The sequence below is a fragment of the Lutra lutra genome, chromosome 8 (assembly GCF_902655055.1).
Source record: "Lutra lutra chromosome 8, mLutLut1.2, whole genome shotgun sequence".
In the NCBI taxonomy this organism is placed as follows: domain Eukaryota; kingdom Metazoa; phylum Chordata; class Mammalia; order Carnivora; family Mustelidae; genus Lutra; species Lutra lutra.
The window spans coordinates 391,003-403,594 of record NC_062285.1 but is presented as its reverse complement, the minus strand read 5'-3'; the positions used below and the strand labels follow the sequence as shown (position 1 = coordinate 403,594).

The following is a 12,592-nucleotide window of genomic DNA, read 5'->3' as shown; positions in this document are numbered from 1 at the left end:
TGATAATTTGTGTTTCAGTTTCCCTGAAATGCAATTTCTGTGTTTCGTCTGGGTTCTGCAGTGTGTTGGTGTACATCTGTTCATGCTCTCTCATGATTAATCTTACTTCTGTAGAATCTGTAGGAAACGTCCCTACTTACATTTCTGATTTTAGTATAATTTGAGTGTTCCCTCCTTTTTTCTTAGTCCATCTAGCTAAAGGTTTGTCTGTTTTGTTGATTATTTCAAAGACCCAGCTTTTGCTTTCATAGATTATCTCTCTTTCTCCACTCTATTTGCTTATCTCTGTATGAATCTTTATTATTTCCTTCCTTTTGCTAGCTCTGAGTTCAGTCTGTTCTCTCGCTCCTTCAGTCGTGAGTTAGCTTGTTGGTATGAGATATATCTTGGTTTTTTAACATAACTGTTTTATATAAACTTCTGCATTGCATTGCTTTTGTTGTGTCCTGTAAGTTTTGGGATGTTGTACCTTCATTTGCATTTGTGTCTAAGTATTTTCTGATTTTCCTTGTGGTGATTTAAGAGTGTATTTTTTAAATTTCAGAAGTTGTGGGTTTTCTGGTTTTCCTTCTGTTACCAACTCCTAACTTCATCCTGTTGTGTTTGGAGAAGATGCTTCATACAGTTTCTATCTTTTTTAAACTATTGAGACTTAATCTGTGGCCTAAACCGTGGTCTGTGTTGGAAAGTGACCCCAACACTCTTGAGAACAGCGTATTTCCTGTTGTGGGTAAAGGTGCTCTCTGTCCCTCGGGTCTCTGCTTTATTGGGTTAAGTCCCCTATTTTCTTATTTTTTTACGTGTCTTCTTTCTGGTTGTTCTGACCATTACCGAGAGTAGGCCATTGAAGTCTCTGTCGCTGGAGAAACGTCAATTTCTCCCTTTAGTTTTGTCCATTTTGGCGTCATTTGTCGATGGTGCTTCGTCATCGGACAGTGTGTTGCCTGGTGCGTGATGTTCACAATCGTCAGATCTTCCTGCTGTGCCGAACCCTGTGTTAATACGTGACGCCCCTGCCCGTCCCGGGCAGTCCCTTCGGAAGTCTGCGTGTCCGATACTAGTTGAGCAACCTCTGCTCTCGTTTGGTCACTCTTGGCGTGGGATGCCTTTATCCGCTCTTTCACTTTCGAGGCATTTCTGTCTTTTGATCTAAAATGAATCTCTTGGGGGTACCTGGGTGGCGCAGTTGCTTGGGGGTCCAACCCTTGGTTTCGGCTGGGGTCGTGGTCTCCAGGTCATGAGATCAAGCCCCGCACACAACACAAAGTCTGCTCCAATTTCTGTCTCCCTCTCCCCCGCCCCATCCCTGCAGGCTTGCTCTCTCTTTTCCTCTTGCTCTCTCTCTCTCTCTCAAATAAATAAATCTTTTTTAAAAATAAATAAAACGAGTCTCTTGTAGGTAGCATATGGTTGGATCGTGTATTTTATTCACTTAGCCAATTTCTGGCTTTGGAGAGTTAATCTTTTCACATTACAGCAATTGCTGGTAAGGAGGGACTGCTCTGGGGCACCTGGGTGACACAGTTGATTAAGTGTCCCGACTCTTCATTTTGGCTCAGATCATGATCTCAGGGTCGTGAAATCTAGCCCTGTGTCGGCTCCCCACTCAGCACAAAGTCTGCTTGAGACTCTCCCTCCCTCCGCCCCTCCCCTCACTTGCACTCTCCAAAATAAATAATTTTTTTTCAATGAAGGGACTTCTGCCATCTTGCTCATTATTTTCTATATGTCTTACAACTTTCTTGTTACTCATTTCCTGCATTACTCTTTTGTTTTGTGCTTAGTTGATTTTTTGTAGTGAAACATTTGGATTCCTTTCTCATTTCCTTTCGTATATCTCCTACAGGTTTTGTCTTTGAGGTGACCGTGGGGATTGGGTTGGGCAACCTACAGTTGTAACTCTCCAGTTTGGATTATCCCTGCTTAATTTTAGGGACACAAAAAATGGTTCCATCTCTGCCTCTCAGTTGCTGATGTCTCAAAATTATGTCTTTATGCACTGTGTGGCCCAAAATATGTAGTAATAATTCTTTTAAATGCATTGATCTCTCCATTAGGTGGCGGGGGCGGGGTGGAATTTAAACCCAAAGTTACAGTAATAGTTTTTTGACTGATAATTGCTTTGTTTTACCATGTTAGTCTCTTAAATCACATAGAAAATGAAGGGTACAGTTATAAAGTATTCTTAGGAATATACTAGCTTTTTAAAGACTTATTTATTTGTCTTAGAGGTGGGGGGAGAGAGGAGGGGAGGGAGGGGCAGAAGGAGAGCCTCCAGGCTGACTTCCTGCTGAGCGTGGAGTGCAGCTTGGGGCTCCGTCTTACGACCCTGAGATCATGCCCTGAGCTGCACCACCCGACTGAGCCCCCCGGGTGAGCCAGGATTACGATAGCTTTTATGGCTGCCTCGTACTCACTGAGACTCTGATTTATTCAGACGACTTCCAGCTGCATCCAGTGTCTTTCCGTTTCAACCTGTAGGACTCCCTGGGCCTTTCCTGTCCAGTCCGAGCGTCGTGAGTGCCCACAACTTTTTTTTTCATGGCAATGTTTTCATTTTTCCAAGATTAATCACCATTGCCTGAGCTTTCCCCTGGAAGTTAAAAACCTTAGCAGGTTCCAGAGCTCGAAATAGTTTCCTCAGTTTCTGCCCACGCAGTTGTTGTCGGGTTGCTGTGGAGACCGTCTTCCCAGAATCCTCTCCTCCGCTTTTCAGTAGAATCTGAGGCGCCGCACAAATAAAGTGGGTATAAAATAAAACAGTCTCAAAAGCCTTTTGAAGACTTACTTGCTTGAGAGAGAGTGTGCACCCACAGAGAGGGGCGGGTGGGGGAGAGACCGTCTCAGGGAGGCTCCGCGCGGAGCAGAGCTCAGCCTGGGGCTCGATCTCCCGACCCTGGGATCGTGACCTGAGCTGAAATCCGGAGTCAGTCACGTCACTGACTGAGCCACTCGGGTGCCCCTTCAAAAGCCTTTCGGAGTCCAGATCTCTTCTCAGACCAGGATAAGTGAGTCGCACAGTGCCACAGGCGGCCCGAGCCTCCCCCGGTCACCCCCGAAGGGCAGCACACGTGACCCTCCGGTTTTCACCGTCTGCAGAGGGGGCCGTTGTGTCACCTCTCGATTCGGTAAAGGCGCTTCTGCTGGAAAGCGTGATCGAGCGACCTGTGCTGGTACCTCACGGTCCCTCCACTCAGTGGAAGTCTAAGCACTCGTAATCCCAGCGAGACGAGTCACGAGGCTTTCTCTCAGATTTACTGAAGCTTCCCTTTTTTGAAGACGTGTTTATCTTAGAGAGCGAGAGAGTGGTGCACGGGGGGTGGGGGCAGAGGGAGAGAGAGAATCTCCGGCAGACTCCCTGCTGAGCGTGGAGCCCTGTTCGGGGTCGATCTCGCGACCTGAGACCACAACCTGGCGCGAAACCCAAGAGTGGGCAACTTAACCGATTGTGCCACTCGGGTGCCCCGCAGGTTTATGGAAGTTCTTAATGAACTTCTGACATTGAATTTGTTTGATGAGTACCTGAGACGAAACACTGTGATGTCATGTAACAAAAACCCGTCTGCCTCGAATCCCAAGAGGCGTAAACCCAGTGGAGATCACCTGGTTTACAGTCTTGTCCCGAGGGAAATCCCTTCTGCCTCTTTGGTTGCCGTTGGCACCATGTTTCTTGGAAATGTTCGTTCAGTATCAGCTTTTGGACAAGAATGTCATTAAGTATTGCGTTAAATACCCAGAGTGGAGAGGGAAGTCTCCCCAGTAAACCGTTTTCTCCACCAAGGGCTCTGCGTGACGTCTGGTTCCGCGTCAGACCCCTGAGCACGAGTTGACGTTCTGTTCGAGCGCTCTGGCCCTGACTCGTCCGAGGTGTCACCCGGACTCCAGCGTTCCTGGTAGCGCCTGCACCACGTTTGCACGACGTCGACAAGGACGTGGTGTGGGGGCTCCACGTGGCCTCTGCTGTTCCCTTCAGCTTCGTCGCCCTCTGGGCTCCCGCACGGGACGTGTGGCTGTGGCTGAGAGCTGTGGCGGCTCTCCCCTCCCCCGAGTGTGCTCGCTTTCGGGGAGCCATGCCGCTGATGCTCGCCCGGGCTGGGGACGCTTGCTTCATCATCAGCCAGTCATACCGCACGGGAAAGTAACCTATCCCATGAGAAGTCCCAACCACGTCCGAGAAACAAGTGCAGATGCCCTCAGCCCCCACCTGACCACGTGTGTTCTCGGTGTCTCAGAGCAGGCCTTGAGGGCTTGTGTTTGGGGCTTATGGAAAACGGTTCTTAATCCAGGCACAATTCTGTCTTCATGAGACCGGGCCTCCTCCTCCCAGCCTGCGCCGCGGGTCTCTGGTGTCCACAGGGTCCAAGACGGTGTTGAACTTGGACCTGAGACCTTCAGCTTTCCTGGTGGCTTTTTCTTCGTCTGTGTCCTTGCCGCTGTGATGAGATCTGTTCGTGCTCACTCACCTGAAGACCCAGAGCCCCGTGTGAGCCCCAGGGCACTGGGAGAGCCCATTCTCCGCTCCCCTTGCACTCTCCAGGAGCTCACGGCCCCGCCGTTAACAGAGTTCTCTATCAACTTCCCACGGGGTTACGAGGTTGGACGCTGTGTTTTATTGTTTTTTATATTCCGAGCACCTAATACAGAGCCCGATACAGAGCCTGTCCTCGGTCAGCACATGAGTGTTTGCTGAGCTGAGCTCGAGCTCTGTTCCTGCTGCCAGCGGTGCCTGTGCAGAGCGGAGTTCGGGGAGGCTCACTTCAGTGGGAATGTGGGTCCTCTGGGCGATGAGGGTTTTGTTCACTCACGATCTGGCAGGTGGGAGGTTCAAGGAATGTTTCATTAACCCAGTGTTGTTTCTTCTTTAAGCAAATGTGGCTTTAAGAGCAAGCCCAGAGGAGCCGCTCGTGTGTTAGATTCTAGAGTAATTCTGTGTTGCCTTTCGCGAACTCCATGCAGCACCCATGATGAGACCCGCTGGCCGGAGCGCGGACCCTGCTCCCACGTTCACGGCACAAGCGTCCCCCATCCCGGCTCGTCTCCCCGGCTGCTGGGGTGACTAATGGTGCTTTTCCCAGACGTGGGGCTGGGTCTGCCTGCGTGGGAGGGGGCTCGCTGCCGCCTCGCACAGCTCAGCCCTGGGGGACGTCGGCTTCAGGGGAGCCAAAGACACGTTTGAAACCACGAACTTGGAAAAGTTTTCCTTTTCCTCTCAGTTTGGATTGGCCAGTACGGTATTATGTAATCCCTCACGTACAGTCTGGCTGGGGGCGCCTTCTTGTCCTCTCGGTCACGCGGGGCAGGGGGAGCGTGGCTACTGGCGCGTGACTTGTGCGCCTCCCACCCCTGGCCGTGACCCAGCTCGGGTGTGTGTGATTGTCAGCAAACCACCTTCTCTGAGCCCGGCTCCCTAATCACAGACCTGGGACGCCCGCCCCCTGTGCTGCGGGCCCTGTCGCACGGCAGGTGTGTGCAAGTCAGACGCAGTCCCGGCCCGGATAGGGGCCCGAGCCCTCGTGTGTCCCTCCTCCCCGCTTCCTTGCGGCGCTGCGGGACCGCAGGACAAGCCTCGATGAGCTGACCCGCCTCTCGAGGGCCGGACACGGCTCCTTCGGCTGCCGGATTGCCAGGTCCGTGGGCCCCGGAGGAGCCATGTGTGGGCGTTGCAAACAGGACGCCGGGAGTGGCCGCCAAGTTCTCCCGCACGGCCGGAGCTGGCTTCTGCCGCTGCCTCCCTGCGCCCACCTGGGGCGCTGGGGGTGGGGCCCGGGCACTGAGGGTGACCTCACTGTCTTGCAGATGTCTCACGCAGCCACCAGTGCCTTCTGCCGTTCCATTAAGCTGCAGTGTGAGCTCTACCCCTCTCGAGAAGTGGCCATCTGCCTGGACCCGTACTGTGGACTCGGGTTCGTCCTATGGTGCCTCTGCAGGTGAGTGTGCTCCCGAGCGTCGTCCCAGCCACGTCCGCGTCTGAGACCGTCTCCCGAGTGGACGGCGGCGTCGGTGGGGGCCGTCCCTCCCGAGGGGCGGGCTGCGGCTGTCGGCTGGGCCGCTGTCCCGTCCCCCCTCAGCCCCGCATGAGCAGGCATGTCGCAGTGGCGTCCACGCTCCACAGTGAGGGCTGAGACCCGCGCAGACCCCAGGCCTGGCTCCTTCTGGGAGGCTGCCTGGTCAGGGCTGGCGAGGCTTCGGTTCTCTGCCGTGAGCCCCGGTCTGGGGTGTGTATTAAGTCAGTGGGTACGTCAGGCTCCTTCCTGCTTCGGGCGCTTCAGCTGCAGGAAGGCGGGGGGCTCCCCGTGAGACCCCCCCCGAGGGCCAGCCGGGAGCGGGCTCAGCAGGGTCTGCGGAGACGGGGCGCATGGGCATCCACACCTGCATCTCCTCGGACTCTACACACGTGTTCGCCGTAGACACTTGAGGGAGCGCAGAGTAGAACGGGAGGACCTCAGTGACGCCAGGAAGTGCGCGCCGCTGGTGTTGGCAGAGTTTGCTCTGGACGTTGGTGTACTTACAATCTTCGGGTCGTCCTTGCTGGAAGCATCTGGAAGAATGTGAAGGACGCCGTGGGACAGCCAGCACCGCCGTCCAGCTCCCCACAGACCCGCCGTCGGACGGTTCCGTTTCATCTCTCCTTCCAGTTGTCTCTGCCCCCGTGTTCCGTGCAGCATTTTAAAGCAGCTACCGGACAACGCGATGTCCCCATAAACCACTGAGTGTGCACACGGTCTCGTGACTGTGCCTCCGTGTGGATCTAACACCAAGAAGCTACCGTGTGAACGTGGTCACGACCTCCTTGCTTCCTCGTGGTCTCTCACGTCTTCTCTCAGGTCTGAAAAGCAATAGTGCACCTCAGAAAGCAATTGTTCCTACGTGTTCGTACTATGTAATAGTACCAAGTGGGATTAAAATCCAGTCCTGTATCTTTGAAAAAACCAATTTTGAAAAAAAAAAAACAAATTTTTGCAATTCATTCTAATTAGAACAATCAAAGTTTTGAGAGGGCAAATTCAGTTAAATTATTTAGTGATTTCTGCCTCACTATACAAGGCAGTCGCATCGCGGGTCAGTTTTCTTGCGCGGTAGTTCAGAGTATGGCATTCCAGCAGCAAGCCAGGTGAGAAGGACGCCTGTCCTGAACCACCAACTTTAGAGGGGACTCTGTGTCCCTTGGCAAAGGCGCCGGTGGATGGAGAGCTTTCCCACCCCGGGGCTTGCCGTGCCTAACCCTCGTGACGTCACCAGAGAGACTGCCTAGAGGCGGGGAAGTAAGGGTTTGACATGCACCAGAGCAGTGGGGACACGCTGGGGCTCGTGGCAGGGGCTGTAAGGAGCCCGTAGCTAATGAGCATCTTCCCTGCAAACTCGCTCCAAAGACCTGAGACACAGTGTCCAGTGATGGCCTTCGCAGCAGTACGATGAACGTACGTAAGAACTGGAAACTGCTTCCTTTTGGAGTCCCTGTAGAAGCAGACCCAGACAAACTGGCTGAAAAGCCCGACCTGGGAGCGTTTCCCCAGAGAGCAGAGGATGCCCCATGCCTGTCTGTACCGTGGACACTGCCGTCCTCTCCGATGAGTGAGTGTTCCCTCGGGAAATGGCCGGAGCAGGGCTGGTGCAGGAAATGCTCAAGGTGAACCTGCATGTCTTTTCGTGCGAGGAAGCCCGCATGCTGGGAGGGTGACGTGTCCTTGAGGGGCTCCCACTGGTCAAATTGGGGGCATTTCAGCATCAAAATGAAAGATTAAGATTAAGGCTCACTTGGAATAAAATAGGAAATTATCTCACTCTTCAGACAGATGAACAAATTGAATGCTTGATTGATAGAGTGGACATCTAGACAATAGTTAGTTATAAAGGTGGGGGGATGACCTTCACGACAGAGACACGGGGCCTTTGGGCATCACCCAGAGAGCTGCAGTGAGGGAAACAGCCTCACGTCCGGGGTCCTCCTGACAAAGACCCTTCCCTGAAGCACTGAGCCCAGAGAGCTTCAGGCCTAGGTCGAGGGATGCCCACTGCTGCTGTCTGTGACCACGACCACCAGGGTCAGAGTCACGGGAGCCCTAAGGACCCCGGCAGGCAGGCTGATGGCGTCTACCTACGGGTCTCCGAAAGGTCTCATTTCTCTGTAAAAGTCACTGTCAGGACAACCAGCAAACAGGGTCCGAGGCTTCGGGGAAGAAATGTATCCGTTTCCTGATTTTGGAATCCTAGTTGGTCATATGGAAAAAAGTAAACTTGCTTCTTGGAAACACCTGCAGACGCATTTGGGGCTGATGGCGTCTTAGGTCAGCGCCCCCCCCCCCCCACCGGACGCTTTTTCTAAGTGGAAAAAGTTATTTCCACTTAGAAGTTTTCTGTAACTTTGCAATGGTTTCAACAATTCTAAAAAGTTTTAATACAAATGGTTTTTTGTGTCTTCATCCTAAAGTTCCCTTCACTCATAAAATAGAGGATTATTTCTCTGAGAATCATGATAAAACAATTGTTTCAAAACACTCTTAAGATCAAATATATCTTTTTTAAAATTTTTTAAAAGATTTTATTTATTTATTTGACAGACAGAGATCACAAGTAGGCAGAGAGGCAGGCGGAGAGGAAGGGGGAAGCAGGCTCCCCGCTGATCAGGGAGCCTGATGTGGGGCTCGATTCCAGGACCCTGAGATCATGACCTGAGCCAAAGGCAGAGGCTTAACCCACTGAGCCCCCCGGGGGCCCCAAGATCAAATATATCTTAAAAAGGATTTCCAATCATTGATATTCATGGGTTAGAAGTTTCAATATTGTTAAAATGGAAATTCTACACAAATGAATCTAGATATTTTGTGTACTTCCTGTCAAAAATATCAACAGGACTTTTTTATTTTTTGGTTTTTGGGGGTTTTTTTTTGGCAGAAGTGGACAACTTTTTTCTAAAGTTTAAAAAAAATGCACAATATCTAGAACAATTTTGGAGTAGAGTAACTAAGTTGGAAAACTCAGACTTCCCAGTTCCAGCACTTAGTGCAGTGCCCAGACCGGGGTGGGCCGGCACGGACGTAGCAGGAAGGCAGATGCAGGAAAAACAGCTGGTGAAACAGAACTGGGGGTCGAGACACTTGGCCTCCTACGTGTGGTCATGTCATTTCTCAACAAAGGTACCGCGGCAGGTCAGGATGAAAGGGTAGTGTTTTCAGTGGATGATGCTTGGGAATGTGGGACTTTGACTTTGCATCATATAAGTAAACTCACAGGTTGCAGACACTGGTGTAGAAGCTAAGACTTTTAGAAGAAGACAGGAGTCAGTCTTCATAATCTTGAATTAGACAGAGTTCTTAGATGTGGTGCCAGTGGTACAATACATAAAAGAAATCACGAAAATGTGGCTTCAATAAAATTTAAAACGTGGGCACACCAGAGACACTCTGAAGAAAGTTGGAAATATGAGCCACAGACTGGGGGGAAACGTGCAAACCGTGACCGGGTAGAGTCCCTCCAACCAGATACAGAATGAACGCTCAAAGCTCAAGAAGATGACACTCACCATGATTTGAAAATGGGCAACAGGTTTGAATAGACATTTCACCAAAAATACACAGATGACTTACAAGCACATGAAAAGATGCTTCACATTTTTTAGGGAAATGCAAATTAAAACCAGTGAGCTAACACTCCATACCCACCGCAGCAGATACAACCGCAAACCCTTGAGTAACGAGGCTGAAGAACTTGTATTTTCTGGTTTCAACTAGACCATAGAGCAGCAGTAACTAAGGGTGCGCAGAGACTGGAAGTCTAGGCTGTTGGCGGGAAGGTAAAATAGCGAAACCACACTTCGGCACGTTCTTAAAAGTCAAACTCCCAGTATGACTCAGCAATTCCGCTCCTAGGCATCCACCAAAGAGAAGGGAAAACATCCAAAGCTGTGAAGTATGAAATGTGCCCAGTGGCCTTCATAAAAACAAGACAGAAAGAGAAAGACGCAGCGCACAGGTCCGACAGCCGGTGAGAAGATGACCGGTGTTGGTTCATATCCACACGGTGCGATGCCACTGTCGTGTGGATAAGCCTCGGAAACAGCCACAAAGAGAAAGACGCCGGACTCGGAAGACCACACATTCTGTGATTGTATCGCTGACACCATTTATAGGAAATGTCTGGGATAGGCCACTCTATGGGGACAGGGAGTAGAGCCGCGGTTGCGTGGGGCTAGGGGCGAAGCAGGCCGGAGCCCACGTGGTTGGGAACATTCTGGAACTGCGTTGCGGTGAGGACGCAACTCTGTAGATGGAGAAAACCTTCCAGTTCCGCGCCTCACGCGGCGTAGGATTCATGGTGCTCACACGGTGCCTCAGTAAGACTCTTTGAAACAAGAGAACAGCCTATCATCGGGGTCAGTGACACGCACCTGCGGACGGTATCCCGCCCACGGCAGGGTGACGTGTGTTGTGGTGAGCCACGGTCTGCCTAGGCCCGAGTGCCCAGGTTCTGACGGTTGGTTTTCTCCGCTTAATAAACTGAAATCACCAAATGACAGGTGTGAAATTTTGTGTGTCAAAACGTCTTCTTTTTCCTCCTAGTCAGCCATGTTTTCCTTTTTTTAAATAGACTATTCTTCAGAACAGTTTGAGGTTCGCAGCAAAACTGAGTGGAAGTTGCAGAACTTTCCCACAGACCTCCCACGGCCACGCATGTACCACCTCCCCCGTCATCAGCGTCTCCTGCCCGGGTGGGACTTCTTTATTTTTTTTTTAAGAATCTAGGATCCTAGTTGATGCGTTGTCATGACCAGAGCCTGTGACTTACATCAGGGTTCACTCTACAGAGAGCTCAGAGACGGACTGGTCTGTGGCCGAGGAGCAAAGTCCATGCAGCAGAGCCAAGGTCATCTCTTCAGCAAGGGGCACGGGGACGACGGTGCATCTGTGTGCCAGAAAAATGGGTCTTAGACCCATAGAACGTGCCAGTGGGTCAAAAAAAGGTGCAGACCTTACTGTCTTCACAAGAATTCGCTCAGAATGGATCTTAGACCTGAATGTGAAACATGAAAACGTTCATCTCCTAGAGGGAAAAACCCAGATGACTTGGGCCACGGTGGTGACTTCTTAGACATGACACCAAAAGCCATGACCCGTGATAGGATGGACTTCATGCAAATGAGTCATTACTGCTCTACCAAAGACTGTCAGGAGAACACTGAGGCGAGCCACAGATGTGGAGAAAATACTCCCCCGTGTCTCCTTAATCATCTTGTTCTGTCCGAGGTTCGCATCTAGACTAGACTCGCTCTGGTTACAGGAATTCTCAGGGACTCATCGTCCTCAGTACAAGCAGCCTGCTGCCCAGTAGGTTTGCCCTGTCTGAGGATGTGTTTGTGGCTGGTGCCAAGAGATTGGTACTGGTGAGTTAGGGAACCAGTGCGTCAACCTTGGCTGGGCTGAGCAAGGGAAGGGCACGTAGGAAGGGGTTCTGCCTGTCCTCTGTTGCTGGCAGTTAACTTTGTTCCTGATGTCGAGTCCCAGCCGGTTGGTGGGAATGAGGAGAGAGGTGCACCAAACCTGGTTTTCCCAAGTGTGTTTACTCTTCTCCAGCCTCGAACTCCACACAGGGACCCCAGCCCTCTCGTGGGGGACGTCTGTGACCCAGCAGACCGCTCATCCTGACGCTTGTTCTGGAGGAGGCTAACCCGGGGTGTTCTGCATTTCGTTTCCTGCATTTTGGATCTCCTTACATAGAACCTACAAAATAAAACTGTGGGAACAATACAGAAATACGTTGTCATCGATAAGAGGAATATCGTGGTTAGGTTTTACCCGCACTTTGACGCCCTAAGCCGAGGGGCTCAGACGTCCTGAAGGTGTTGGCGTGAGCGCTGGAAGTGCGAGAACCCACGACCGCGCGAATTTGAGCTGCAGTAAAAACCGTGCAGGGAGACCTAGTTGGGCGTACTGTTGACCCCGGCTCATGGACAGATTGAGTGACCTCTGCCCCAGCACTTCGGAGAAGCGGCCGCGTGCTTCCTGCTGGGAAGGAGTGTGACGTGCGGGCTTGTCTGCCTTGTGCAGGAGCCATACTTGATCCCTGAGATCGCTCTTGTGTGTTTAGCAGAGGAAGATATTCTGTTGTGCTCGGTTCTTTGTCCTTCGTGTTGGCGTTAACACGTCCACCACCAGGCAAGCCTCTCATTCAGAGGAGCAGCACGTGTGCATGCTGCACCTGGACGCTCAGGCGGGGGCAGACGGGGAGACTCTGCCCAGGGCTGCAGAACGAACGCCGGCCTCCACCAACCAGGCCACGGGGGTTGCCCCGTGTGTGTCCAGTTCCCAGGGGCTGCCTGCCACTGGGAAGAGAGCGTTGTGTCTTACAGCCCTGGGGAAAATGTCTGCACAAACGCTCCGTGGGACCTCTGGGCGTACGGGTCGGTGGCGTCCCTTGGCCCCAAGACACAGGGCGCAGCTAGGGGGATGCCTGGTTTGTTTCAGACCCCAAGTGTATGATTCTCGGATGGTTACTTGGAAAATAACGTGATACGCCTCAAAAGTGAGACCACGGATAGGACACGCCAGCTTCCCACACCAGACGGAAACTGCTTTTCGAGAGCCTCAGCTCTGGACAG

The 12,592-nt window shown here is 51.9% G+C and overlaps 1 protein-coding gene across 5 annotated transcripts in view; it reads left to right on the top strand.

Annotated features, from left to right (window-relative positions):
• The window catches only part of DIP2C (disco interacting protein 2 homolog C), a 369,149-nt gene that overhangs the window by 305,219 nt on the left and 51,338 nt on the right, over positions 1-12,592 (top strand). For all 5 annotated transcript variants that reach the window (XM_047740625.1, XM_047740622.1, XM_047740620.1 and 2 more), the window contains one exon: positions 5,797-5,927. In XM_047740625.1, coding sequence (XP_047596581.1) covers positions 5,797-5,927 — 131 coding nt within the window. The remainder of the gene's footprint in view (positions 1-5,796; positions 5,928-12,592) is intronic.